We start from the raw sequence: 25,692 nt of genomic DNA, 5'->3' as shown, positions 1-25,692 counted from the left end.
TCAGCGCTGGGCCCTCACTGCAGGAAAGACACCGAGGGCTGCAGCGTGTCCAGAGAAGGGCAGCGGGGCTGTGAGGGGTCTGGAGCACCAGTGTGATGGGGAGCGGCTGAGGAACCGGGGCTGTTCGGTGTGGAGGCTCAGGGCAGACCTATGGATCTGCAACCCCCTGAAAGGAGGCTGTGTGAGGCGGGGTCGGCCTCTGCCGGCAGGGAACGGCCATAGGACGAGAAGGGATGGCCTCACGTTGTGCCAGGGGAGGTTCGGGTTGGCTGCTAGGAACAATTCCTTCTGCAGAAGTGATTCTGCACTGACACAGCTGCCCAGGGAGCGCTGGGGTCACCTGGAGGAGTCCCAGAGCCGTGGGATGTGGCACTGAGGGACGTGGTTATTGGGCACGCTGCGCTGTGCTGCGCACAGCAGGATGATCGCAGCGGTCTTTCCCACCCCCGTGCCCGGGCTGTGAGTGATGTAACGCTGTGTGCGCGCACACATCCCCGCGCGCGGCACGGCCGTACAGCGGTGCGCGCGCATCCGAAGGCGCGTGCCCGCACGTGCGTACGGCGGCAGCGGGGCCGCGCGCGCTCCCGGCGGAGGGCAGCGGAGGTGAGCGGGGCGGGGCGCGGCGGGGCGGTCCGCGCGGTGGTAAACACGGGGCGGGGCGGGGCCGCGCGAGGAGGCGGAGGCTGCGGGCGCCGCGCACAGGGCCGCCGGCAGCAGCCTGCCGCCGCCCGCGCGCTCCCCCGCTCCCCCCTTCTCGCCCCCGCGACTCCGCCGGCGGCACCGTGAGCGGACCGGGAGGGAGGGCGGGGGGCGGCGGGAGGGAGAGGGGCGCGGGGCGGGCGGCGCGGGGCCGCGGGCAGAACAATGGGGCCGGGCGGGGAGCGGCGGCGGGAGGAGGAGAAGGAGGAGGAGGAGGAGGAGGAAGGGGCGGGTAGGGCCGGCTCCCGCCGCTCAGCGCTCCGCTCCGCCCGCAGGCGCAGCCCATGGCCAAGCAGCCCCCCGAGGCGAAGGCGCCCCGCGACCGCCGGGCCGGGCGGCTGCCGCCGGGAGAGGGGCCGGGCCCGGCCGTCCCGCTGCGGCCCGGAGCCCCCGCCGCGCTGCCCGGCGCCGCCCGGCCCGCCTCGCCCGGCAGCCCCGGCCCGTTCGCCATCCGCTCGCCGCTCTTCTTCTTCGTGCGGAGGTCCCCGCTGCTGCCGCGCTCCTCCAGCGGCTACTTCTCCTTCGAGGCCGAGCGCAGCCCCGCGCCCATGAGCTGCGATAAGGCCACGCAGACCCCCAGCCCGCCGTGCCAGGCCGTCAGCCACTACCTGAGCGCCATGGGTGAGTGCCGGGCGGGGCGGCGGCTGGCAGGTAGCGCTCGGGGATGGCGGCCGGCCGGGCGCTCTGGCCGCGCGGTGCCGTTTGCTTTGCTTTGCTTTTTTTTTTTTTTTTCCCTCGTGGTGAAGGTCTGTGGTTACAGCTGCAGCGCTGACTGTAACGTGCCCTTAGGAAAGGTTTTCTGACCTTACTGCCGTCCTTACGGCTCGCTGCGAGTTTCACAACGAGCCGCTCGCGTGGCACCGCCCGGACGGCGCCCGCCGCTCTGCCCCGGGCACGGAGAGCGGAGCCGTGCCTGGAGGCGACCCGCCGTGGGAGTGCCCGAAGAATGTCACCCGAGCCCCGCAGCCAGCTGTCTGCTGCTGCCCGAGGAATCTCCGGCGGATGTTTGGCTCTCGGTGGGAGCAGAGCCGTGGGTTTGTTTGCTTGTGCGGGTCAGCTCTCGCCGTGCCTGCGGGACGTTGCTGTGCTCTGCGCGGTGTGCGCTTCCCGTCGGCCGGCAGCGAGCAGGGGGAGGCGGCTGGATGTGTGCGAGCAGCACGGCCGTGCCGTCCTCCGATCCTCACTGGGCTCCGGTGAGGCACAGAGGGGAAAGGAGTGGTTTCGTCTCAGCCCTGCGTGGAAAAGGGGGAAATCCTCTGGGCGCAGTGGGGAAGCCTTAAAGTGGTTGAGGCGTGTGTTGGTGCGGTGCGGGCTGGTGCTCCTTTTTGCCTGCCTGACCTGTGGTTGTGTTGAAGGGGATTTGAGTTACAACAAAGCCTGGAGGGTGGTTTGGTTTCTACCTGTGAGTGTGGGCACGGCGGTGTTGTTTTGCATCATTTTCACGCGGCGCTGCTTCTTATGGCTGGGTGTGGGTGTGGGTGGAGGTGGCAGCTCCTGCTCCATGGGTGACATTGGGCAGGGAAACTTGGCAGACATCTCCTGGGCTTCGGGCTACAGACTTCACTTTGGCACAATTAGAGGAGGAACAAAAAAAAAAAAAAAAAAGAAATCATAAAACCGTAGAGCTGTTGGAATTGGAAGGGACCATCGTGGCCACCTGGTCCAAGTGCTCCGCAGCGAGCAGAGATGCTCAGACCTCGTGTGTCCCTGAGGCTGAGGCACCCCCCACCTCCTCAATTGGTTGCCCATCCCCAGCAGCCTGAGTTACCCATGGCTGGCGGCTGGTGTTGGCGCAGCCCAGAGGTGTGCAGAGCACCCATCCGTGGCTCACGCGGCGTGGGCCGGCTCCCGCTATGACTGTGGCCACGCTCTGAGAGTTCCCCTGCCTCTCTGCAATTATGACTGGACGCTTTTGATATTGCGATCCGGCAGCGCCGCAGAAAGTCCTTTCTGAAAACCTCAGCCCGATTTCACTCTCAGCCACGCGTCCCGGCGGGCGGGCTGTGCTGCGGGGCCGTGCCCTGGTGCCGTGGGGCTCCTGCGTGGGCTCTGCTCTCGTGCTGCAGTTCATTCAGCGACCGGGGGAAGCAATAACACGGGGCTGTCCCGGGAAGGCGGCGGGCACCGCTCCTGCGCTACTACAGTGTGAAAACAAAACAGCTCCCCGAGCCAAGCCGTGTCAGCTTGGCTCAGAAATGCATTTTCCAGTCGGGTCAGAGCCAGACTCCTTATTTAATTTTTTTTTTTTTTAATTTTTTTTTTTTTACTGCCCTACTAATCCTTTGAGCATTTAGAGATTGGAAGCTATTTGTATTCCCTCGCGAGTCCTTTTGAGCTTGGGTGCCAAGTTTGTGAAATGCTCTGTTTTGTTTTGAGTGCTGGTTTTTGTTTTGTTTTTGAGGGGGGTGTGTGTGTGGTGTTTTCTTTTGTCGTTTTCTATTTTTTATTACTTTTTTTTTCAATTTTTAGGCTGTGTTTCTTGCTCAAATCTGAGCTTTCCTTGGCAGGAGGGGGCACAGGTGCTGCACCGGGGCTTGCTCATTTCCCTTCCAATATTTGGCGGCTTGTACCGTGGTTTTATCATGTGCTCAGGAGCTTAAAATGGAGACTGAAGGCCCTGGTGCTGTATATTCAGCATAACTGATATCTTAGCTCTTTTTTTTTTTCACCTTTTATAAGCCAGTGCCATTTTCTTGCGCCTGGTTTATTTTCTGCTGAAGTGCTGGAACATAATACTGAAGAGCAGAGCCTTCCAGCCCCATGGTGGGGATGAAAAGTCCCGAAGTTTGCTCTGAGTGCACTTTGTCCAATTGTGGCTTTCTTAGCACGGCAGAAACAACCATGCTCCTTGTCTCGTTGGATGCCTCCACCGCTGTGGGAAGAAATGCGAGAATTAGACCAAATTATCAGGACTGAGGTTTTTTTAAGGTTAGAGAAGGAGCTGCTGCTTTGCCCTGTGAGAAATCATTATGTTTAGAAAAGGGGAAAATAGGATTTTGCTAGGGAAGAAGCTGCTGATGTAATAACGAATCAAAGCCTAACACCAACACAGAGCCAACACTGGTACAAGCCTGCAGCGTGCACATCGCACGGCCAGTCTCGGTTGCATTCTTCCCAGGTTTAATGGAGCATTTGCTTTCTGAGTTGTTCCTGTTTCCAACGCTCTGTTTTTTGCTCTGTGCAGCTTCCAGGTGGCGATCTCACTCACTTGCAGAAGAAATACAACCAGAAATATGGATTGCACAGGAGCTGCGGCGCATCGGGGATGAATTCAATGCCTCCTATTGTCCAAGAAGGGTAATTCTCTTATTTTTACTTTCCATTTCTTTACGCACAGCCTCTAAAAGGGAAAAGCTTAATCATATCTGGAAACTAGCTCTGTGGCAAGTGTTTTGTTCACTCAAATGTAGAAAAGGATGCGCGGGTGGCTGTCGTCTGCTGCCGCCGCGTCATGAAAGATACTCAGCACCACCTTTCGAGTTGGGACCGGAGATTTTCGGGTGTCGTGGCTTCATTCATGGTACTGAGAGCCAGTAAAGCATCATCTGTCTCTGCATTAGCGTTGAACTGGTGATAAGGAGGGAACCATGTAAGGCAAGCAGAGCTCTGTGTGTTGTTGGGGTGGCATTGGAAGGAGCTGTGCTGAGTGGCTGGCAGCTCTCGGGAACCAGCATTGCTGTTTTAAAGGGATTGCTGCTGTGAAGGGTCACCAGTATCAAAGTCTAGCAACAGGGATGAACCTCCTCTGATAGCTTATTTCTCCTAGAAGAATTCAGCAAAAGCTCCTTCAAAAATTGTGTGTTTCATAGAATTACTAAGGTTGGAGGAGACCGCTTGGATCGTCCGGTCCAACCGTTGATCCGTCACCGCTGTGCCCACTAGATCTGTAAGGCTGTAACTTTGAGAGGCTGTAAAATCTCACCTTGAAGTGGCACTGAGCGGTCTGAACGTGCACAAAAAAAAGTCATCAAAGAGATGAGGTAACAGCAGTTATCAGAAGAGCAGCGTTAGCTGATAACTTGCCTCTCATCCATTGTTCACAGCTGCATGTTTGTACATGTGGTTTCTAGTCCTTCTCCCCCTTCCTTTGGCTCACCTGTGGGAAGAGGAGAAGGAGACGTGTGTGATGATGTGCTGACTGCCCACATCTTTATTCATACCCCTGACTCATGAGTCACTTCCTCACTGTGTCCAGAGTCTGCACGGCAGAAGCTCTCCCCAGATTGGGTGCCTGTCCTGGTGCTGCCCCACATCCACTCCTGCCTCTGCTCTCTCACCAGCTCATTCTTTTTGAGTTCATATGTTTTTCCCCTGCTCTGGAGTCAGCAGCTTCCCTCGTGGATTTGCTCATTTTCCCTCCCTGCTGCTCACGTGGGTGAGGGCTGTAGCAGGGCTCGTTGGGGAATGCAAGGGCAAAGTAGTATCGCTTCCCGCAGGCTTAATTAGTCTGATGAATTCCTCTTGTCTGTTGCATCCAGAACCAAGCGGCTTTCAGAGCATTTAAGTAATTGCTGTGGATTTATTGTCCCCAGCGTGCTTGGCTATCGCTGCCTGAAAAGTTGCCTTTGCCTTCTGTGAGCAGCTTGCTGTTGAAGAAGCTCACACTTACTGAGCTGGATTGCCAGCACAGCACCAGGGAAGGGGTAAACATGAAGTTTTGCCGGCAGCCCGTGCTGCCATCACCCTCCAATCGCAGCAGGTTCATTCGGGCTTGCCTTTTGAGCACGGGTGGAAATGGGGAACTCAGCGGTGCCAAAACGGTGCTTGCCAGACAGGTCAGGGCTGTCGGACGGGTCGGCGCTGCTCCTCTGCCCCAGCGTGCCCAGCTGGGGGCCCTGGGACAAGAACCTGGCTGGGATGCCAGGAGGGTTTCCCAAAAGCAGCCTGGCTGTGTTCTGTCTGCCCTTAAAAGCTCCCCGGGGCAAAAACAACAGAGAATTAGGTAATTCAGCATCGATCCACCTTGACAAAGAGGTTGAGCAAGCGGGAGCAGCCGGTGTGCTCTCCTGCCTCGAAGCCCAGCTCCACGCACAGCAGATGCATGGTGAGCTAAAATGCGCTGCTCACCCTTCTCCACCTGGCTGTGGGATGTTTGAGCATCTTCTGTTGGGGACAGTGCACTCTGTGTGCCCTGTGCCTGCAACAGGAGGTTGCAAATCGGTGTAAGCAGCGTGATTTCTCCCTGCAGGGCATGTACAGACATGGTTCTGCTGCACTCAATATAGCCCGAACCACACCGTGTTCTGACAGCGTGGGAAACCAGAGGTGGTGGTGCTGGCACTTCTGTTTTGCTGTTGGGCTTGGGGGAGGGAAAAGGGTCCCCAAAAGTAAACTCTCTTTGAATGTTGCTGTGAAGTACTGGTCCTGTGCTCAAAGGAGGAGTGCTCAGCTGCAGTGGTTGCTCCTAGAGCCATTAGAGCTGAAGCCATGACTACCACCATCAGCAGGAACCCGTCTCTGCTACCACTGCTCTTCCTGCTGCAGGTCTTCATTTCTAGTTGGGTTTTGTATTATTATTATTATATTATTATTGTTATTACCTCCCTGCTTCTCTTAGCAGGGCTTACTGCTTGCTTCCACACTGCAGTCTCAAGCAGCATTACTCGCATCCCACACCCAGGTGATGTCCTCTCTGAGCCTTCATGGCAGATGTGGCTGGGAGCAGGCAGCTTTGGCCCACTGAGGACTATAAAGCTTCTTACTGAAACTCAGCATGAAGGGAGGCTGGGTTTACTTCTTGGTAAAATCAGAAAATGCACAATTTCCAGTTTGTGAAATCTCTCAGTCTCCAGTGTTAGGAAGAGCTGAGAACTGTGTGCTCAGCCTCGTCTAGATATTTGCCCTATTTGTGTTGGATCATCTTCTGCTCAGAAAAAATCTTGAGTTGGCTTCAGTGAAGTTGAATTGAGCCCAGTTTATGAATGTGCTGGAGGACAATGCCAGACCCTGAGGCTGGGGACAGGGAACTGGTCATCTTGCAGCAGTCTTGGTTTGGTGCTGGTTGGGATGCCAGCAGTGGCTTCCCCAGGACTGAAGCGCTTGATGTCATTGAGCTGAGTTGCCTTCATTTTGTTTCTGTGCTGCATCTCCTTGGCGGTGACAAATAACAAGCATCAGTGCATTTTGGCCACCCCTTGGGGTGAACTTTGTTGTCTCATTTGTACTGAACCCCCTGAAGCAAGCTCAGTAGGTAAACGTAGACCTTTCCTGGTAGTGGCAGCAGTGGGGAGAAAGCTCAGAGTTGCAGTGCGGAAGGTGCCAGGCCCACCTTCTCCTTCCTCACGTGCAGGAGATGTTCAACTCACGGTAACTGGGAATTCAAGTCACTTTCTTACTTTCTGCCCCGTTTCCCTCCTAGGGTTTCTTGGATAACCACGCTGGAAACCCCCAGGTGGTCATTCTGCGCCTCCTGCATTACATCATCCGCCTCATCTGGAGGATGCAGTGACACCGGCCGTGTGGGCTGCTGGGACTCGACGGCTCCTTCCAAAATCCAGTGGAGAAGAGCCAATGCCAGAGCTTGGAGCTTCCGAGCTGCCCCCCCTGGCCTGGGCGTGCGGCGGCCGGAGGAGGGCGGATTTCCCACGTGGACCCGCCGGGATGCTCCAAAGCTAGATTTTATCTGAGAGTGGTGTTTACTGTGTTTCTCTCCATTTTTAATTATTGTTTTTTGAATTGTCTCAGAGAAATGTCCTCAGTGACGATGTTGGGTCATCGTTTCTGGAAATCCGTCGGCTCATCTTGGATGCGTCCCAAGACCCTCCAGATCCAGCTGATCTGCAGAGCTGCCTTATTTGTGCTGCAGGTGTTGCAGGGAGCATTGGACGCCCCCCGGCCGCTGCGCTGCCGCCTCCTCCTGCCTGCCAAAGAGGATGAGGATGGAAGAAGGGCGGAGAGATTTTAATCAGCACTTCTTTTATGTGTAAATACCCTAATGCTACCCCAAATCCAACTTCGGTTGCGTCATGCAAATATTCCTGTTTCCTGCTGACTGTTTTTTGTTTTTTTTTTTTTCTTCCCAACTTTTATTTTAAGTTCTGAATTTCAAGACTTAGCTGTCAGATTCCCAGGGTCCAAAATATCACAACCAACCAACCAACCAAACAAACAAACAAAAACAATCCACCAGGTTGCCTTTTTAGAAATTCTTTCTATAAGACGTGTGAAAATGCTTACGTATTGTATAATATTATAATATATAATATCAGTGACTGAGTAATTCAGCAATAAGATGTCCTTGGAGGCAGGTTAAAACAGTTCCCAAACCATTGCAGTTTTGCACCCCGTGACAGGTTCCTGCTGTGCGACTCCAGGAACTGTTCTAAAGGCATGGTTAGCGTGTTGCTGTTAAACCCAAGAGGGTTTTTGGCACACTGGATGTTTTCTGGGATCCTCTGTTTGGACTGGACCAGGGCTATGGGAGAAGTCTGCAGGCGAGGAGCGAGGGGATGAAGACCCTGAAGGTTCCTGTGATGGAATCCAGCTGAATGAAGGGCCGTGCAGTGCTGAAGGACGCAGACTTGCTTGTGCACGCTGTTTGGATGGTAACAACTCATCACAGAGCGTGGGGTCTGCACCCTGCTAGCCTTGGGCAGGTCTTCTTGTGGCACATCTCCTCCTTCCACCTGGGAAGACCTCAGCAGGTGTTTGAAGTCCCAGGACGATGCCCTTTCTCTCCTCCCTTCTGGAGACCCTGCCACGTGGCTCTAGAAGCTCACCACATGGGTGTGTGGTGTCCCAGCCAACGGAGACCCTGCCATCATCTCTGGTTCATCTCGCACAGGAGGCTTCTGCACAGCCGGTGCTTTTTGGGGCGCGTCGTTGCTTCGACCGCCTGCGTTTCTATGCACAAACGTAACTCCTCTCACCTTCAAAACTGTCCCCTTTCCTCCAGCTGGTGCGGATGGTCCTAAAATCACCTTCCAAATGCTGCAGTTAGTTCTGGTTTCACCAGCACCGGAGAAGCAGCAGCAGCAGCAGCAGCAAACCCGGCCCTATGGTAGCGGTTTTTCCTACCGCATTGCAATATGCACGTCAGGAGAAACTGTCCTGCGTGCCGCTGTGTGGAGATCAGTGTTCCTGTGTTAGAAGAGCTGTGTACAGTCTGACCTCTTTGCACCAGCTGGGAGGCGATGACCCGTTGGCGTGGGGCTGCCTGCCCCTGATTGCACTCGTTAGAAGGAGAATGGAGCAATTTTAGCTTTTCTGGTCCTGCGTCCCTTGGAGCACACCAAAGAAGGGTGGCCAGCACCCAGCACTTTGCCCTGTCCTCCTGGCTCTATGCTAGGCAGAAAAAAAGAAGGGGAAGAACGCAAGGGATTGGCACCATCTGGCTTGGGCTGCTCCACATCCAGCTTTCCCAGCCAGAATGCAGACAGAGGAAAACGTAGCTCCAAAAAAGAAAACCAGGCTTCGTCCCTGTAGGGTTGTGAGAATTGTTTAATTTTGGTGGTTTTATTGTTTTTAATGTCCAGAAAAAGAAGAATGATGGTTTTAAATCAGCTTTAGCAGTGCTCACCGATGGCTTTGGGTCGTTCTGAGCCCACGTCACCAGTGCTCTCTGTTCTGCCAAAACGATTCCATGAAGTTCAGTGGTTGCAGAGAGCCCCCGTTGTGCTGGATGGTCCCACGCCACGCGTTACGCCTCCCAGTTGGTCACTGTAAATACCTGACTATTTATTAGAATAGGGCACCGTATTATTTTCATCATCTGAGCCAAATATCTGCGTGCAATGTATTCTCTTTCCATTCTCTCATGTAAGTTTTGTACAGCTTATAAGTAATCAAAAAAAAAAAAAAAAAAAAAAATCCTGTTTTTTTTTTTTCCCTAAACTTTTTTAGAGTTAAACTTGGTAAATACTGTAGATCCTCCCTCTCCCTTTATTTTTTTTTCCCCCTGCCCCTGTGTAATCAATGCACTCTACTGTTCCATCATGCTGTAACTTGTAGAAACGATGGCTATTTATTTCCTGCTTATTTAAATTCCTGTCGAGGTTCTGCCTGCCCCTCTCTCCTCCTGCCCCAGGTCTGTGGTGTGGATGGGCCTCCCACATGAGTGATGGACCTCCCAGCGCTGCCCGCTGGATCCAGCGCAGCCAACGCGGCGCAGAGATGATTGCTTTGAAGTGCCTAAGTCCTGCACACCCATAGGGATTTAAGCACCTCCGACATGACAGCATTAGTGAAATTCAGGGGAAGTTTGGCTTCTCCACCACGATTTTGGTCCTCTCCTCTTTAAAACCACATTCTCTTCTGTCTCAGCCAAGATCCAGGACCAGCTTTAGCATCAGGTACAACCGGAGTGCACACTGATGTCCCAATTAATCACTAACTCGTTTTCATAGGACCCAGCATATGTAGCATTTTTATTGCAATTTCCCTGGCTTACTTGTGTTTTGCACTGATGAATTTTGGACAGGGTAATTGCCACTTTACTTGTGCAATACTGCTGTAAATAATTGCAGATCTTTTTTTTTTTTTTTTTTTTTTTTTTTAAGATGCAATCTTTTATGTTCTTAATATGAGTTTTATATGAATAAAACCTTCAACTATTTGACTACTTGTCACGAGTGGTGCTTTCTTTGAGGGCTTCTGGATCGACCTTCTGCCAGCAGTTTGTTGGTGATTTTAGGTGCCTGCAAGAAGAGCAAGGCAGTGATCTGTTCTTGTGTTTAATTCAGTAGGGATTTACAGGGCTTGCTTTTTTTAATTCGTTTTTCTTCTTTTCCTGGGTTGTTTAGGCTCCTTTAAGCTACTAGAATTCTGTGAGGGTTTTTACTTATTTTGAGTTCATCCTCACAATCTGCTCATTGACACCACCTCCCTGCTTTCCCTTGCCTTGGCCCTCCCTCCCTCTTCTATCCTCACTTCTAAGCCCTCCCCAATGTTTGGTGGCCGCATCCCCTTTGGACTTGGTGATGGTGTAAGAGCACAAGGGGACGGGATGGCTCCTTGCCCTGAGCCATCTACCCGAGCGATTGCTCACTTTGCCTTTATTTCACCACAGATAATAGCTGGCAGATAACTGATAGCATCAGCTGTGGTTTGGAACAATTATTTTGCTGCGCTCGCTCGTGTGGGGCTCTCCGCACAAAAGGAGCAGCCACGGGGTGATGGTGGGGCTCATGGAGACCAGCAGCAGGGGATGGCAGAAACAAGAAGCCAAGCACACAGATATGTGTCTCCGCACACCTCTTTGCTGTTTGCTCCCTGAGGCAGAGCCCAAGCCACTTGTTCACGATTATCACACCTCCCCTTGCTGGGAATTTAGCCCCGGCCGTGAGTCATGGTGGTGAGGCGAGAGCAGGGCTTGTTTCTGCAGAGGCAGCTGCACTTCCCTGTTTGTTTGTGCCTTGTTTTGTTTTGTTTTTAAGCTGCTCAGAGTCGAGGAGGACTTTTGAATATCATAGAATAATAAGGTTGGAGAGACCACTACCACGATCCACTCCAACCGCCAACCCATCGTCTCCAAGATATTGCTGTTCCCCTTCATCTTCCTCCTCTTTTCAACTCTCCAAAAACCTGTAAGTGCATTTCACTTTATAAAAAGATCATGACAGAAGGACAACAAGAAATAATAATAATAAAAAAGATCTCCAACCTCTCCTCACAATCCCACTGGGCTCTTGGGCGGCTGTCTTTAACCACCACAGTTCCCTGCTGCTCAGTGCACACTGCTGGGATGCTTTGGCTCAGAACTGTGATGCTGACAGCTGAAAGGAAGGAAGAAAGTGGGGAAGAAACAAATCAGAGAGAAATGTGCCCAGGAACCCCTGCCCTGTGAGAGGCTCCTGCTGAAATATATTAAAGAAAACCAGAAGCCCACCCCGACTTTGACAAACAACAAAATTTCTGGATTGTTTTTCTTTTCTTGTGCTTGTTTCAAATTACAGAAGTTCTTGAAAGGGAAGTTTATAGGTTTCAGGTGCTATTTTAGGGGCTGCTTTAACTCAACAATGCCCGTATTGCCCAGCCAAGGCCATACCATCAGCCTGGGGATTTTTGGTCCCATTCAGGAGGATGGTGGGACTGGGATGTTAGAGGAGGATTTTGGGGACAGCCCTGACCCCTCTGGGATCAACATCTTGTCTCTCATTCTGGGGAAAATCCTATGAGTTTTGCAAGCTAACTAACAGGGCCTTTGGCCATGAGCTGGAGACAGGGCCAAGCCAGAGTGACCTGTGCAGGCAGGTTGTTTGCTGATGGTTCTCCCTCTTTTCTTTGCTGTGACTTATTTTGGAAGGAGCTCAGCCTGAACTCCACCACCTCGGTGAGACAGCAGGGAAGGGAAATGCTCCCTGGTGGCATCCCACAGTAATGAGAGTCCCAGCTGGTTTCTGCCCATGGCCACCAGCCTGGCCCAGGAAGGCTGTGGCCACATCTCAGTAGGCTATGGCCAGGCCCATGGCAGTCTCAGCCCATATTGGCCCCATCCTGGCTTGCCATGGTGGCCATGGCCTGGGTTGGACACAAACAGTCCCAGCTGGCCATAGCCCAGGTTGACCATTTCCCAGTCCACCAAGGACGTGTCGTCTGGTCCCTCTCCAAAAGACTGGCTCTTTCTTCCTGTGGTCTCAAAATAATGCTTTAGTGACAAATTACAACCACCATCCATTTTCTGTTTGTTTGAATGATGACAAACTTCCTTTATTCCTTGAAAAGGAAAAAAAAAAACACAAAAAAACAAAAAAAACCAAACGCCCAACAGTTCGATCATGTGAAAAGCCACGTGCATGGCTCATGGCCACGTGTGGATCTGCTCTTAACCTCTTTCAGCTGAACCTACTCACAGCATACCTCCTCTTGTTGATGTGGGACGATGGAAATCCAATGACAGCCCCGAGGATAACAGTGGGCCATGCTACGAGGAAGGGAGCTCTTCTAAACCTCGTGGGAGGTGGTGATGTGGAGAACAACAACCCAACGCCACCCTTTTGATGGGCAGATGTGGGGCTCCTCCTGCCCGCACCCTCACACTACGGCATCAAGCTGCTCTGTGTTAATAAGGAACTCTGAGAGTCAGTTTCATTATGGCTGGATTTGTGCTGGATTTCTACCTGGGATGAATTTTCTTCTTTTTTTTACATATATTAGCCGATAAAGCCAAAAGTCTCATTCCAAAGACAGCGTATGCAGGTGGGAGGTACAGCGCTGAGCATCCTTGGGGTGCCATAGAACAAATACAAAGCGAGGCCCAAGCTCCATGCCCCAGAAATGAGGATGAAAGCGTTTAGGGCCATCGAACACCAGGGGAGCGGCACAGCCATCCTGCCATACCCTCACTATATTTTTTTCCAATGACTCGCATCTGACCTTTCAAACACCTGTTCAGCCTAAAACAGCTAAAAATACCCACCCAGCTTTGCATCTGATTTTCATATTGCAACAAAGGTCACTGTTTCCAGTGGGTTTTCTGACATTTCTGATGGGTTCTAGGATGTTTGAGCGCTGGGCACTCTGACTCCGCCACAGACGGGCATCCCAGAGCCCTGGCCACTGGGCAGGATTTCCCAATCTTCCCCAGCACTTTCCCAACAGGTCCTGGATCTGCACGGATGTGGTGGGACTGGCTGCATCTGTATGGTGTGACAAAACCAATTTCCTTCTACCGCTGGCCTCCTGAGAGTCCCAGTGCCAGCATGAAAGCCGCCTAGCTCACGCTCCTCTGCTTTCCCCAGCAGCACTGTCCTGAGCCAAAATTTCTGAGCAGCTTCAGCCCAAGGACACACAAATCCCACCAGCACTGAAGGAATAGGGTGGGAGTTTCTCCTGCCTGGTATTTTGATGGGCTCATATTTTAATGTTGTCGGGAGTGCACGGGGGAGCCTTCGCTACCCGGCCGCGTGGGCTGCCGCTAATTAAACCACGCTTTCTCTCGGTGTGATTCCTGACATCACACACCGAATGGAAACTTTTTGACAAAGGCATCGGTTTAATTAGGGAGAAAATGTTTGAAGGTGATGCTATGTCAGCTCCCGAAGGGGGGCAGGACATGGCAGGCAGCAAAATGCCACCTCCCCAGCCGTGCACCGGCGCTGCCGATGCCGCTCTAATTGGCTCCGCTTTGCACATCTGTGTTGGCGCTGGGCTCAGCTCGGAGAAAGGTGAAAATAAAGGGTTGGATTTCTTTGCTTTTTTTCCACAAGACAGAAGCTGGCAGCACGCATCCTCCCTGCTCCCTTGGGACTCCCAGCCCAGCGCTGGGTCATGGGGCTGCGTCGCGGCATCGCGGCGAGGAGACGGCTGCAAAAATGTGAGCAGAGGGACACAACCTTATGCCTCCCAGACGAAAGATGGGTTCCTAAGCTCAGTTGTTAATGCTGGGTCTAGCCCCGACCTTGGGATTCAGGTGGTGGACTGCTGATGGTGCCTGAAGGTGATGGAGAGCGGTCTCGGCGGCACAGGGATGCACCCAATATCCACAGTTGCTCAGAAAAGATGGCTTAAATCTGTGTGTTGAAAGCAGGGAAGCCCAAGGGGAACTCTGCTGCCCCAATCTCACTAAAACCAGTTTTAGAGATCAGATGTGGGAGCAGGCCCTCATCTGAACGTGCGAACACGGTGCTGGCTCTAACAGATGTGCTCAGGGCATCTCCTTGGGTGCATCCCTCAAGAAAACCTACTGAGTGCCACCGCCGTGCTGACAGGGAGTGAGGTGGCTGCCGAGCCCTGCTGCCAGCCGGGGAACACAACGAGTGAGCATCAGCATTCAAATTACTTATTGGCAGAAATGGGTTTAAAAATAGGTTTTTATGATAAACAAACTAACCTCATACAGGAAGTGAGCTGCAAATACTAAAAACTCGTATGGTGTTAAGGGAGCTGGTAGAGCATAGATCTGCCCTGCAAAAAAAGAAAGAAGAAGAGAAGAAGAGAAGAGAAGAGAAGAGAAGAGAAGAGAAGAGAAGAGAAGAGAAGAGAAGAGAAGAGAAGAGAAGAGAAGAGAAGAGAAGAGAAGAGAAGAGAAGAGAAGAGAAGAGAAGAGAAGAGAAGAGAAGAGAAAAGAAAAGAAAAGAAAAGAAAAGAAAAGAAAAGAAAAGAAAAGAAAAGAAAAGAAAAGAAAAGAAAAGAAAAGAAAAGAAAAGAAAAGAAAAGAAAAGAAAAGAAAAGAAAAGAAAAGAAAAGAAATTTTAAAATATTTTGCAAACTCTCTCGTGGATTTGTTTTTGTTTTTTTTTGTTTTGTTTTGTTTTGTTTTGCTGCCCAGAGAAAGCAGTTGGCATGGGAAAAGGAAAAAGGTGGCTGGGAATAAGGGCTGCTCCCAGAGCTAATGGAGTAGGGGTGCCAGGCTCACACTCACCCCCCAGAAATACAGACACAGGGCTGGGACAGCAACCCATTGCTGGCACTGTGCTCCTGCATGCCCTGAGCAGGATCTGGAGAGACAAAACCCAAACCTGGCCCCAGGGTGATGCTCGGCTCGCCTGCATCCCATCCATATGCACGGCACTGATAGGCAGGGAAAAAGGAGAAAAGCCACAGAAACCGAGCAACGCAATGCAGCGTGTGGCGAGAGCAGCTTTGGTTTCTCACAGCCCTTTTTTTTGTTATGGAAAACAGCAAGGGGATTCAAAAAACCCGCTGGTGCTGCAGGGATGCGGGAGCGGTGTGTGGAGGCAGCAGGGCTTGTGCCCTCCTTACACACCCCAAATCAGAGCGAAGCCCCAGCGATGCACAGCCAGCTTCGAGCCACGAACGCCGTGTTTCAGTGCTTCTGGGCTTTAAAAAGCGCCTGCTGCTGCTGCTGCTGAAAAGGTTAAGCAGTTTTCCTACCGAAACCCGAGTGTGGGCTGTGAAAGAACATGTTAATGAAGAAAATTTCCCCAGGGCTGCTCTTTTATTATCACCAAAGCCATCAAGTTTCAGTTTGAGTTATTTGTATTTATTTATAAAAAACAAAGATTAAATAAGTAGAACAAAAACAAAAACCTCATCCTAATTTCTGCGCTCAACCTGATTTATTAAGACAAAGGAAACTCTCCTGCAGCAGGTAGCTGTGCTGCCAGGCTGAAAAACCCTCCTGCATCACGGCGCCCAGGTTTTGCTTTCCCCCTCGCTCTGCTCCACGGGGCAGAAACGATTATATTCACTATGAAAATGCTGCTGTGAGATTGAGGTCTTTGCAGAGAGAAAGCAGGCTGGCAGACAGCCCCTAAAAAGCATCACTGTGCCCAGCACCGACCGGCCCAAAGCAGGGATGGGCTGCAAAGCAAGGTGCCATCTCCCCCCAAAGCACCAGCAGAGCCCAAGGGCATGGGAAGGGGCTGGCAGCCCCCAGCATTGCAGCCTGTGCCCCTCTGGTTGTCAGATATTAACAAGGGAGCAGCTGATGTTTCTCTCTTGGTGTGTTTTCACTCCTGTCGCCAGAGACCTGGTTAGAAAACACACAAAAAAGCCCTTCAGTGGTCTCGTCGCCTTTAACGCGTTGTTTTTCTACATATTTTATGTTGTTGGCTTTTGTTATCAGTCTCATCTGCAATTTGTGGCCAATTCTGTCATGCTTTAGGCAGACATCTTGTTCCCAAAACTGTTTGCAGCCTTTCAGCTACAGTACAGTGGCGAATACAGCACGAGGCCGGCTGCGGCACAACGAGAAAAAGGGCAGATTTAACCCCAAAATCACTCTCAGCTTGGATCCGCTCTCCACAGAGGGCAGGTGGGCAGTGGGCAGCTCCGGCTTGGCACGGCAGCCCCTCTGGATGCCACGGCACGGGCAGGGCCGGCACGGCGCCATTTCCCAGTGCTTTTCCCCCAAAACTCAAGGCATCCCATTCCTGTGCTGCTCTTAGGGTCTCGGGGGAGCAGGAGGTGCTGGGGCAGCCCACGAGGCCGCAGCAATGCCCCCACAGCCTCGCCAGCCCAGCGCCACGGCCATTAAATCACTTGAACTCTTATTTACCACCGAAAACAAACGCCGCCGACCCGGCGCGTATTCAGTATTAATATCGAAACCAAAAAGCAAATTAATACCGCAGAATCAAAGTATTTAAAAATAAAATGAAAGTCACGCCGGGGAGGGCCGGTTGCCGCGCTGCCAAGCGCGTCCCGTGGGCTGCACACCCGGCATCCACCGGCCAGCCTGGAGAGGGGCTCAGCAGCACCATTTTGTGCCGCTGCCCATGGCTGAACGAACGTTGCCGTGCTGGGCAGGAAGGGAGCATGGCCAGGCCCCACGTGGCACGGAGTCAGCGGGAGCGAGGGGCCGCATTCCCAGCCATCCCCGTGCCCCGAACGGCCGCCCGTCGCCGGGGTTTTTCCACCCAGCCACCCACGGCGGGCGGGGGGCATGACACACGCCGAAACCCCGCTCCCCTTCCTGGCCCTGCCGCCGCCGCCTCGCCGCCTCCCGCTCGCCCGAGCCCACAACGGTTTCCGCGAAAGGGCTGGAGGCAGAGGCGGCTCTGGACGAGGGGCGACGGCCACAATTTCAGCCCCTCTGCTGAGGGGTGCCGTGCGGCCCTGCCGTCCCGGGGGGCTCTGCGGGGGGACCCCACCACCACCGCACCGCGTGCGCCGAGCTCCCGGCCCCCCCGGCCCCCGCTGGCGGCCCCGCATCCCTGGCACACGTGGGCCGTGCCGGGGGGTCCGGTAGCCCCCGCCAGCAGGCTTTTATGCACTGAAACGGAGTGAAAAATAAGCGTGCCGCGGGTCTCCTGACGCCGTCTGCACTTCCTGTGACTACGCGCGGCACGGCGCCTTTCGGGCTGATCCTTCCTCTATTTATCAGCAGTAAGGGATGGCAGCGTGGGACAAACCCACGTCCCGGGCTCCCAGCCCAGAGCGGAGCACACACCGAGGGCTGGAAGCCGAGCAGCAGGCTGCCTTGTGCCCCATTGACCTCGTCCCCACGCACGGCGCTCCCCACGTCCTGCTTGGAAGCAGGGAGCCAAAAGGCGGCTACAAGAGGCTGGGTTGGAGCACGGCGTACTTTGACTCATCCACTGCTGGGCCGCCCGGCCCGCCAGCCACGCTGGTATTCACAGCTCCGAGTGGGGAGGGCACCCATGCGGTGAGGTTTGCAAAATCCTTCTAGTTTGACTCATGTGGAAAGAGTGAAACACCAAAGAGTGTCCTGAAAGTGGGCTGCACGGAACGCTTTTACTGCGCAGCTGACCACATTTGAAGAAAGCAGAATTTCGGACGGATTCAAACAGCCATTTTCAGTGGCTCTGGGCAGAGGTGGGCCTGGGGGGGGGGGGGGGGGGGGAAACAGCCTGCACTTGGGAACGAGCTCATCTCGTTCTTTTGTAATTCACAGCACGCGATGTGGGGAGGAATGGGGCTGCTGCTGCTGCCCAGCAGGAGCCATGTGGAAAACCACCCTGGGACTTCCATGGGGGTGAGCAATTGCCTTCACGACAAGCAAGCTGAAAAAGAGCCTAACACGCAAAGCACTGCAGCAAAATGTCGAGGGCTATTCACTGCTGCAGCGCATCGAATGAAAGTGGAACCCAGGGAGAAGCAAAACGCAGCTTTCTGGGGGAGGGCGAGTGGGAAATCCCGGCCGTGAAGTACATAGGAAACAACATCCCTGGCCCTGCGGGGTGGCACGGGGCGCTGGGGAAATGAAATGTCCCCAGGTACGGCGCGACAGCCGGGCGCCTCGAGCATCGCCGCGCGGCTCAGCCGCGAGATGCCAATCGTCTCATCAAAGCCAGCAGAAAACAAAACTGAGAAGCAGCTTGTGGTTTTACGATGAGCATTGGCATAAAAATATTGAGATTTTAAACACCTTCGCCGTGCCGTGAAGAGACACAGGGGGCTGTTTGTGAGGTCCCTGATATTTAGCGAGGTTTGTGGCTGTGGATCTGGACAGCTTTTTGCTGCCCTCTCCTCTCCCCAGAGGCAAACAAGGGGCCATCGGGGCCACCAGCAGGTGAGGAATTAGAATCAGAGAACCATTAAGGCTGGAAAAGGTCACCAAGTACAACCCCAACGCCACCCCCCAACCACCGTGCTCACTGCCCACGTCCCTCAGTGCCACTTCCCCACGGTTCTGCAACACCCCCCGTGACCCTGTCTCTCCCTGGAGTGCCCCTTTCCTTACATTCCATCCCCTAAAAGCAAGGCGCACAACAGAACACAGACAACAAGGTGTCGGAGCCCTCGTGGGTTGTGCAAACCCAGCGTGTGCCCCTTCCCCGGCGTTCTGGGGAGGTGCTGCTCCAGCAGCAGCGCTCTCAGCCCAGCACTTCCTTTCAAGCAAAGCCCTTTCCCTCATTTCTGAGTCATTAGGAGATCTAAGCGCAGAAACACCGCCAGCTTTCAGAGCACAAATTACGGCAGGGATCAGCCCGGCAGCACGCTCCAGTCTCGCCTTGCCGCCCAGCAGCGTGTGCAATCCCTTACTTCGTGTAAATACACGTCAGACTGCACGCATTCCTATTGACACGCACAAAGTGCCCATCGCCGGGCTGATACACAGCGCCTAAAGCTGAAAATCAGCCGAGAAATGGAGGAAAAGCCGCACCTTCGCAGCCACCCCTGGAAGCCAGAGGCACCCCGGGGTGCCGCAGCCGAGGCGGGGGCGCTGTGTGCGGGAGGAGGGCGGCAGCACCCGCGCCTGCACCGGGCGAGATGAGCTCGGCGATAACGCGCAGCCAGACGGTGCCTCAGCGCCCCGTCGGGAACGGCCACGGGTGGGTGTTGGGAGTGCCGAGCCCCGGTGAAGTGTCCTGAAACACTCATTTCAGACAAGTGTATGCAAATCAACGGTATATAAGGCTAAACCCTCCCACCTGGGGTCAAACCACATCCCATTATAGTGCGGCGCTGCGCTGAGCCGGTGCCGGGAGCGGGGCCGTGCCGAGGGCTCCCCGGCTTCTCCATTTTGCAGCAGCGGGGCCCCAGCGGATGGGAGCGAGCGGGGGGCCCCCATAGCCACCCCATCCCCTTCGGGATAACCCTCCTGAGCGCTTAGGGTGGTAGATCACGGGATCGTTACGGCTGGAAAAGACCGCTAGGATTATCCAGTCCAACTGTCTGCCCATCCCCACCGCGCCCACCAACCAACCGTGTCCCTCAGCCGGGACCCACGCACCGCCCGCATAGATCTGGAGATGTTTGCCCCAGCCGCGACGTCGGCTTTGCAAACCAAAATGCAGTGGGGAGGAGAGGGTGGGAGGGGAAGGGTGGTGTGTGTGTGTGTGAGGGGGGGGAAACAATTTGCTCGCAGCTCCGAGTCTTTGCCGGGCTCCCGGTGGGAAGGAGAAAGGCTCCCGCCCGTTAAACAACAGGGATTGTTTATCCCTGGGTTTGCGATGTTTGCTTTGGAGCCTCTCCAGCCTCTCACACACGCCAGCAAAACACGCCGCGAAAACACCGAGCGCCCGCGGGCGGCAGCAGCGCAGCGCAGCGCTTCGTGCAGCGCACACGGCTGCAGCTCCGTCCCGCAGCGCTGCCCGTGTAGCGCGAAGAGCCGGCAGCCCCGGTACCCCAACGCCCCGGCCGGCCTTGGCCCGCGGGCTCCCCCCGCTGCCAGGAAAGCGCATCTCCAGCAGCGTCCCTTCCCCATCGAATCGTCTATCAGAAAACGCGTGCACCGAGAAAGCAGAAGCGTCGGCAAATAACCCTGTCGGCCAACAACCCTGTGGGTAAAAACCAAGAGCAGGGAGGCAAGGGAACGGGAGCACCGTTTCCCAGCCCGCGTTCCCCAAAAGGTGATGCTCCTCCTGCGAGGTTTGGCCCCTCTGCGTCACCCCGGGCCCGAGGGGCGGGCAGTTGGGGCTTCATGGCTTTGCGGAATCCCGGCTCGCGTGAATCAGGTGCTTCCAGCCCCAAAGCAAAGCCTGCGTGACTGCGGGAAGGTCGCGCCGAGGGATGGCGACGAAAGCGGCCCGCAGCCGAATCTGCTGACTCATTTTTGGCCGCCCGGGGAGGTGCAGCACCTCTCGCCTCCGCCATTCTGTTCCCTGGGGTTTTCCCTCTCCCCTTGTTCGAGCAGGAGCTGAATTACCAAAAGCGCTCATCACGTGGCCCCGAGAGTGCAGACCCAGTTTCATTTACCGTAAGAGCACAGGCTCGAAAATACTCCCATTTCCCGCAGAACAGAAGATCTGCACTCTGCTGGGAGACGCAGAAGGCAAGAGCTCGGCGCCACATTTTGGGTCCCCGCATCCCACTCACCTGAGATATTTCCTCGTGGGGAAGAAGCCCTCCGTGCCCGGCTCGCGCCTCCGTGGGGCTGCCAGTGCCAACCCGCTGCTGCGCTCCGGCATCCCCACGGATCTCCTGTGCTCCCGCTCCAGCCGGGGCCCTGCAGGAGGAACGCGCCTGCCTTAGCAGGATAGGATGCGAGATGCCGTGCGAGGAGAGCTGCCTTCACAAAGCAACTTTCAGCAATTGACACCAGGCGGCCGGCGCGTCCACAGGTGTGAGCAGCGGGGTGCTGCGCTGGATGGATTAGCAGTGCTGCAGGTTGGCTTCAGTCGGGGAGGTGCGTGGAAATAATAGGGGGGGGAAGATGCAGAGGAGCCACGCTCGCTGCACCAGGGCAGCAGCATCCCTGTCCCGTGCCGTATGGATCTGTCTCATCCTTCCCAAACTCATGTCTGGTTTTATAGGGAGGAGCGGATCGGGGTGGCTTTCCCACGGCTGCTGGCCAGCTACAACCTTTGGGAAGCACGCGGGGTTTTTCCCATCAGAAATTGACTTCGCTATGGGAAACTGTGAGCCGGCTGGGAGCAAGAGGCAGAAATGGGGATGGGAATCAGGCAAAGGCTTTTAGCTTTTCAAATCCAGTGGGAAAACTCCCACGTGGAGTGAAGGCAGAGGCCCTAGGAAGCCCTGGGAAAGGTCTCGCTTCCGAGGGTTTGCAGCAAAACCCTGAGAAAGAGATAGGGACAGAGGCCCTGCGTGTCCCCCAGGGTGGCAGATGGCCCCAGGGGCAGCCTGGGGAGGGCTGGGGCCAGGCTCCCATTGCAGGGCGAGTGCAGCCCCACGCTATTGCTTTTGGCAGCACCGCTCTCACTCTTCCACTCCTTCCTTATTTAAAGAGCGAGTTGTATTTTCTGCCATTCCAAATAAGACCTATTAGAAGGCCAGGAACGGAGGGGCGGAAAAGTTGCTGAGCTCAGACTTTGTAGGGATAAATGGATTTCTTTGAAAAAGTACAGAAGAGGAAAAAAGAAAAGAAAGAAGAAATCCCAACCTCCGGCTACCTCCAGGCAGGAGCCCAGCACTCCAGCACTTTGGGTGCATGTGCTGTTGGCCATCAGCCCACCGAGCTTTGTCTCTCGGTGGCTGCAGGAACGGGCACTTGCTGCCCAAGCAGCTCCACGGCTGCTGCAGCACCCGAGAAGGAAAAAGGGAGTGAGAGGAGTGAGTTAGCTCCCTCCCTGCTAATGGCTTCAAGATGTGACTGCCGGAGCCTCGCGCTGGAAGTGCTGTGCTGCTTCATGGCCAGCTTGGCTGCTGCTCGAGGGACAGAGGGAAAACCCCAGGGTGATCCTGGGAGCTGCTGCCATAGGTGTCCAAGTACGGCACCTTCTGTGCCCTAACAGGTGGAGGTGCAAGGGGTCACCCCCACTAGCATCACTTGAGCAGCAGAATGGAATATGCTGGGAGGGCAGCAGCAGAGTGCCATAGTGCTCAGCCTCCCATCCCTTCCAAGGTTGGGCCCTGCCCCTGGGATTTCTCAAGAAAAAGTGAAAACTTTACTTTTAGGGATGAAAGGTGCCACTGTGGGCATGAGGAGGCAGAGGACAGCAGCACGTGGGGATGGGCTGAGGGCTGGGAAATGCTTAGCCTGCCCCCAAAAAGTGAAGCAAGAAGCCTTGCTTTCATCATGGGCTGCGTGGAAAAAGCTGCTTTTCTGGCAGAACTTCTGGAGCCCTTTAGGCAGAAAGCCCTGAGCTCCTCCGCTGTGCAGGGGTGTGCTTTGCTTGGAGCTCAATGAAGAGATGGAGGTGTCAGCTAAGAGGAGATGGTTGGGTTTTTGGGGTGGGGTTTTCTAATTTTTCTTCGACTTTTCAGGAAGAAAAAAGAAGCTGGTGGAAAGCTTGCAGCCAGGGAGTGCTGGCAGTGCGCCCGGGGTGCAGCAGGAGGTGGGAGAACGCTGTGCTGCGCAGGGGGAAGAAATAAAACAGGACCCGGAGAAGAAAATATGGGGAAGAGTAAAACCAAGAGAAGAAAACGTGAGGAAAGAAATGGAAAAAACAAAAAAAAAGAGGGTGCATTACTGCTCCTCACAGTGGCCAAAATGCCACAGGTGCCCGGTGTGCCAGCACCTGCCTGCCCGCGGCGCACGAAGCAAGGCGCTCAGTCACAGCTAAACCATGAAAGAAAAACCACAGCGACCTGAAGAGCTTCTGAGTCACTCCCTGGCTGGGACATTCCTCCTGATCTCACTGGCACACATGGGTGGCTTCGGAGCACGGTGGCACTCGAGGCTCCGGCACAGTGTGCTGGAGCAGGCAGCAATAGCTGTTCTCCCTCCTCCTGCTCTTTTCCTTTCTCTCTCATGGAGCGATTCCCCCAATTTCTGTCCCACTGACGCAGTGAGGAGGAGCGGGGTGGCAGCAGGGCCGACAGAGGTCACTGTTGCCGAAGAATGGCACACCACCCAAAAAGGGGAACTCTAGGGGAAAGAAGGCATTGGGCCGGGCAGGTTTTGAAAAAGGAACCTGCTGCAGTGGGGATGGGCGCGGGGAGGCAGGAGGGGAGAGCCAAGGGGAAAGCTGTGCTTTGGGGCAGGCACGTGATGGCACTGGGTGGCTCCAAGGGTTGGGGACACTGCGTTCTGCTGTGTCCTCATGCAGGGATTCAGATGTGAGTAAAGCAAAGGCAGCCAGCACACAGCTGGTCAGGGCGAGGAACATCCCTGTGGTTGCCCAAAGCCCACGCACAAGAGCTGGTGGGTGCAGCATAACCCCCCCCTGGGCACCACAGCTGTCAGCCCACAGCTCGAGACTGTGCTCCTGGTCCTGCCAGATGCGAGATGCAGTCAGAAGGGCCCCAGCTGCCCCAAGGCGCCCCTCCTCAATCATCCATCCATCTCCCCAGCACGCATCTCCACAGCACCCACCGCGCAGAACACTTGCAGTTTCAACACACAGCACTCAACATTATCTTCACCCCGTGCCGAGGGCAGAGCCCAGCCCAAGCATCACACAGCAGCACGAGAACCACAGGCGTTGCAAAGACGGTATAAAAACACTTTTGCAGCAGATAAATGGGTTCAAGTGCAACAGAAACTCCGAGCAGACAAAGCAGCCACGCTCAGCCTTTTTAGTGTCTCACAAAGCCAGCAAGCAGCACCTTACCCTGGGCGGCCGGGGGAGCGGGCACTGAGATGAGCGCGGGCTGCGCGTGGCCGGGAGCGAAGGCCGCTGTTTGTAACGGGCGCCAGAGCTGCTGAGCTGAAACTCCCCCCCGCGCTCTGCCCAGATCATTGGTCCAGGTCGCGGCGGTGGCTGCTTTCAAATTCTGTTAAAAGCTTAAAAAGGAAACAGGAAGCCTCTCGGCTTCGCGCAGCTCGCACACACGCACACCCACGCGCCCGCCTTCCTGCAGGCAGCTCCCGGCTGCGCTGCCAGCACCGCGCCGGACACGCCAACATCTGCGCTCCGCAGCTCCTTCCTCAGCTGAGCTCCCAGATCTTTGATTCTGGGGTTTGGTGCAGCAGGATCAGCAGTCGGCAGCCCTGTGCTGGTGGCCAACTGCCAGCCACAGCCTCACCTATCCCTCTGGGCGGCGACAGCACCCTCTCACAGGCACCTATCAGACTTTTGTAGACCCAGAGGAGGATGTCAGCCTCCCCCAGCCAGGAGCACATAAGGCAGAACCAAAACCAAGCAGCAGCTCCCAGAGCTTCCCCTTCCCAAGTCAGCAGTCGGCCCATCGCATTCAAGGTTTCAAAACCATCTCGAGTTTTCTGCAAAGCTTGTGCCTGGCACATTTCCCCATTGGTGGAAATTTCGCCTCTGCCCAGGTGCTCAGGCAGAGGCCAGCTGGGAGGGCATAGAGTCAGCCTGAAGCCCCGAGGTTTATTAACTCACACACCAAAGGAGGTGCCTGTGGAATAGGTGGGTTTTGGTTTTCTTTTTATACAACTAAAACCTAACGTGTCTGTCTTCAGCTGCCACTGAGGCACTGCCAGGTGCTCCCCTCTTTCCCAAACACAGATCCTCCACCTCCTCATGCACTCCAGGCAGGAACTTCCTTCAGGTCACATCTGATTTCCTGCAGCACACACTGCTCCACCCAGTGATCAGGCTCACCTTCTTCTGCAGCCCCTGCTCTGACCCAGAGCCAGCTGCAGGAGCTGGAGGACAGGCAGCCCAGGTCACTGGGAGCAGCTCAAGGGCAGCTATTCTGAGTTCTGTGCTTTGTCCATCACATCAGTTAACCTCCCTTGGAACAGAACGTTGACTTTCCTGCAATAGATGCCCAAAGTTTCCAAACAGCTTTAAAAAAAAAAATGAGGGGTAGGAAATAGGATTTGTTGTGGGCTCAACACAGCTGGAATACAACTCTTCACTTCAGGACATCTTAAAACCTCAGTTACTACACAAGGATTCTTTAGAAAAAAAAAAATTACAAACTTTAAGTGTTCTTACACCTTTTGCTTTCTCCATCATCACTCTTAGTTGTCTTCATCCATTTCTCCCCTCCCTAAGGCCCTCTGGCTCCCCTGCGTGAGGGTTTGGAGAAAAGGAGATCAAAGTCACTGCAGAAGGAGATCAAACTTCAAGTTTCAGAACACACAAGCCCAACAACTTGGCTCTGGCTGCTCTTCTAGAAGTAATCATTCAACCTCTGGCTGCTTTTATTGGAGTAACTCCACCTGTTTTATGAAAAATTAAGTGCCTTGCCTGCCCAGAACAAACAGAGAGCAGCCGCGCTCCAAGTTCAGTGCGCTGGGGAAACACATCAGGAATTGTAGCAGAGATGAAGGAAACACAAATGAATGCCCAATTATTTAAATTGTCTGCAAGTAGTTTCAGTTCTTGCCCAGACATAACGTAACGTGGTGGAGGCAGGTGTTTTCTCAGC

General features: G+C 54.6%; 1 protein-coding gene and 2 long non-coding RNA genes across 3 annotated transcripts; 1 reads left to right on the top strand and 2 right to left on the bottom strand.

The window, feature by feature from the left end:
• Positions 1 to 983: 983 nt before the first annotated feature.
• On the top strand, positions 984 to 7,856 carry BCL2L11 (BCL2 like 11). The gene is made up of 3 exons (XM_052690739.1): positions 984 to 1,320; positions 3,884 to 3,996; positions 7,058 to 7,856. The coding sequence occupies exons 1-3, from the start codon at positions 984 to 986 to the stop codon at positions 7,145 to 7,147; spliced, it is 540 nt and encodes a 179-aa protein (XP_052546699.1). The 3' UTR covers positions 7,148 to 7,856.
• Positions 4,237 to 24,844, bottom strand: LOC128084556 (uncharacterized). Its single transcript, XR_008208589.1, has 3 exons — positions 23,961 to 24,844; positions 20,824 to 20,953; positions 4,237 to 4,795 (listed from the first exon to the last, which is right to left on the bottom strand). It is a non-coding gene; the product is annotated as an uncharacterized LOC128084556 (long non-coding RNA).
• LOC128084550 (uncharacterized) lies at positions 7,694 to 18,700 on the bottom strand. The gene is made up of 3 exons (XR_008208585.1): positions 11,300 to 18,700; positions 11,094 to 11,220; positions 7,694 to 9,371 (listed from the first exon to the last, which is right to left on the bottom strand). It is a non-coding gene; the product is annotated as an uncharacterized LOC128084550 (long non-coding RNA).
• Positions 24,845 to 25,692: the final 848 nt, after the last annotated feature.

This window comes from Tympanuchus pallidicinctus, unplaced genomic scaffold, assembly GCF_026119805.1.
Source record: "Tympanuchus pallidicinctus isolate F22 unplaced genomic scaffold, pur_lepc_1.0 scaffold1, whole genome shotgun sequence".
NCBI classification, from domain to species: domain Eukaryota; kingdom Metazoa; phylum Chordata; class Aves; order Galliformes; family Phasianidae; genus Tympanuchus; species Tympanuchus pallidicinctus.
The sequence above is the reverse complement of the archived record's forward strand: the minus strand, read 5'-3'. Positions and strand labels throughout refer to the sequence as shown.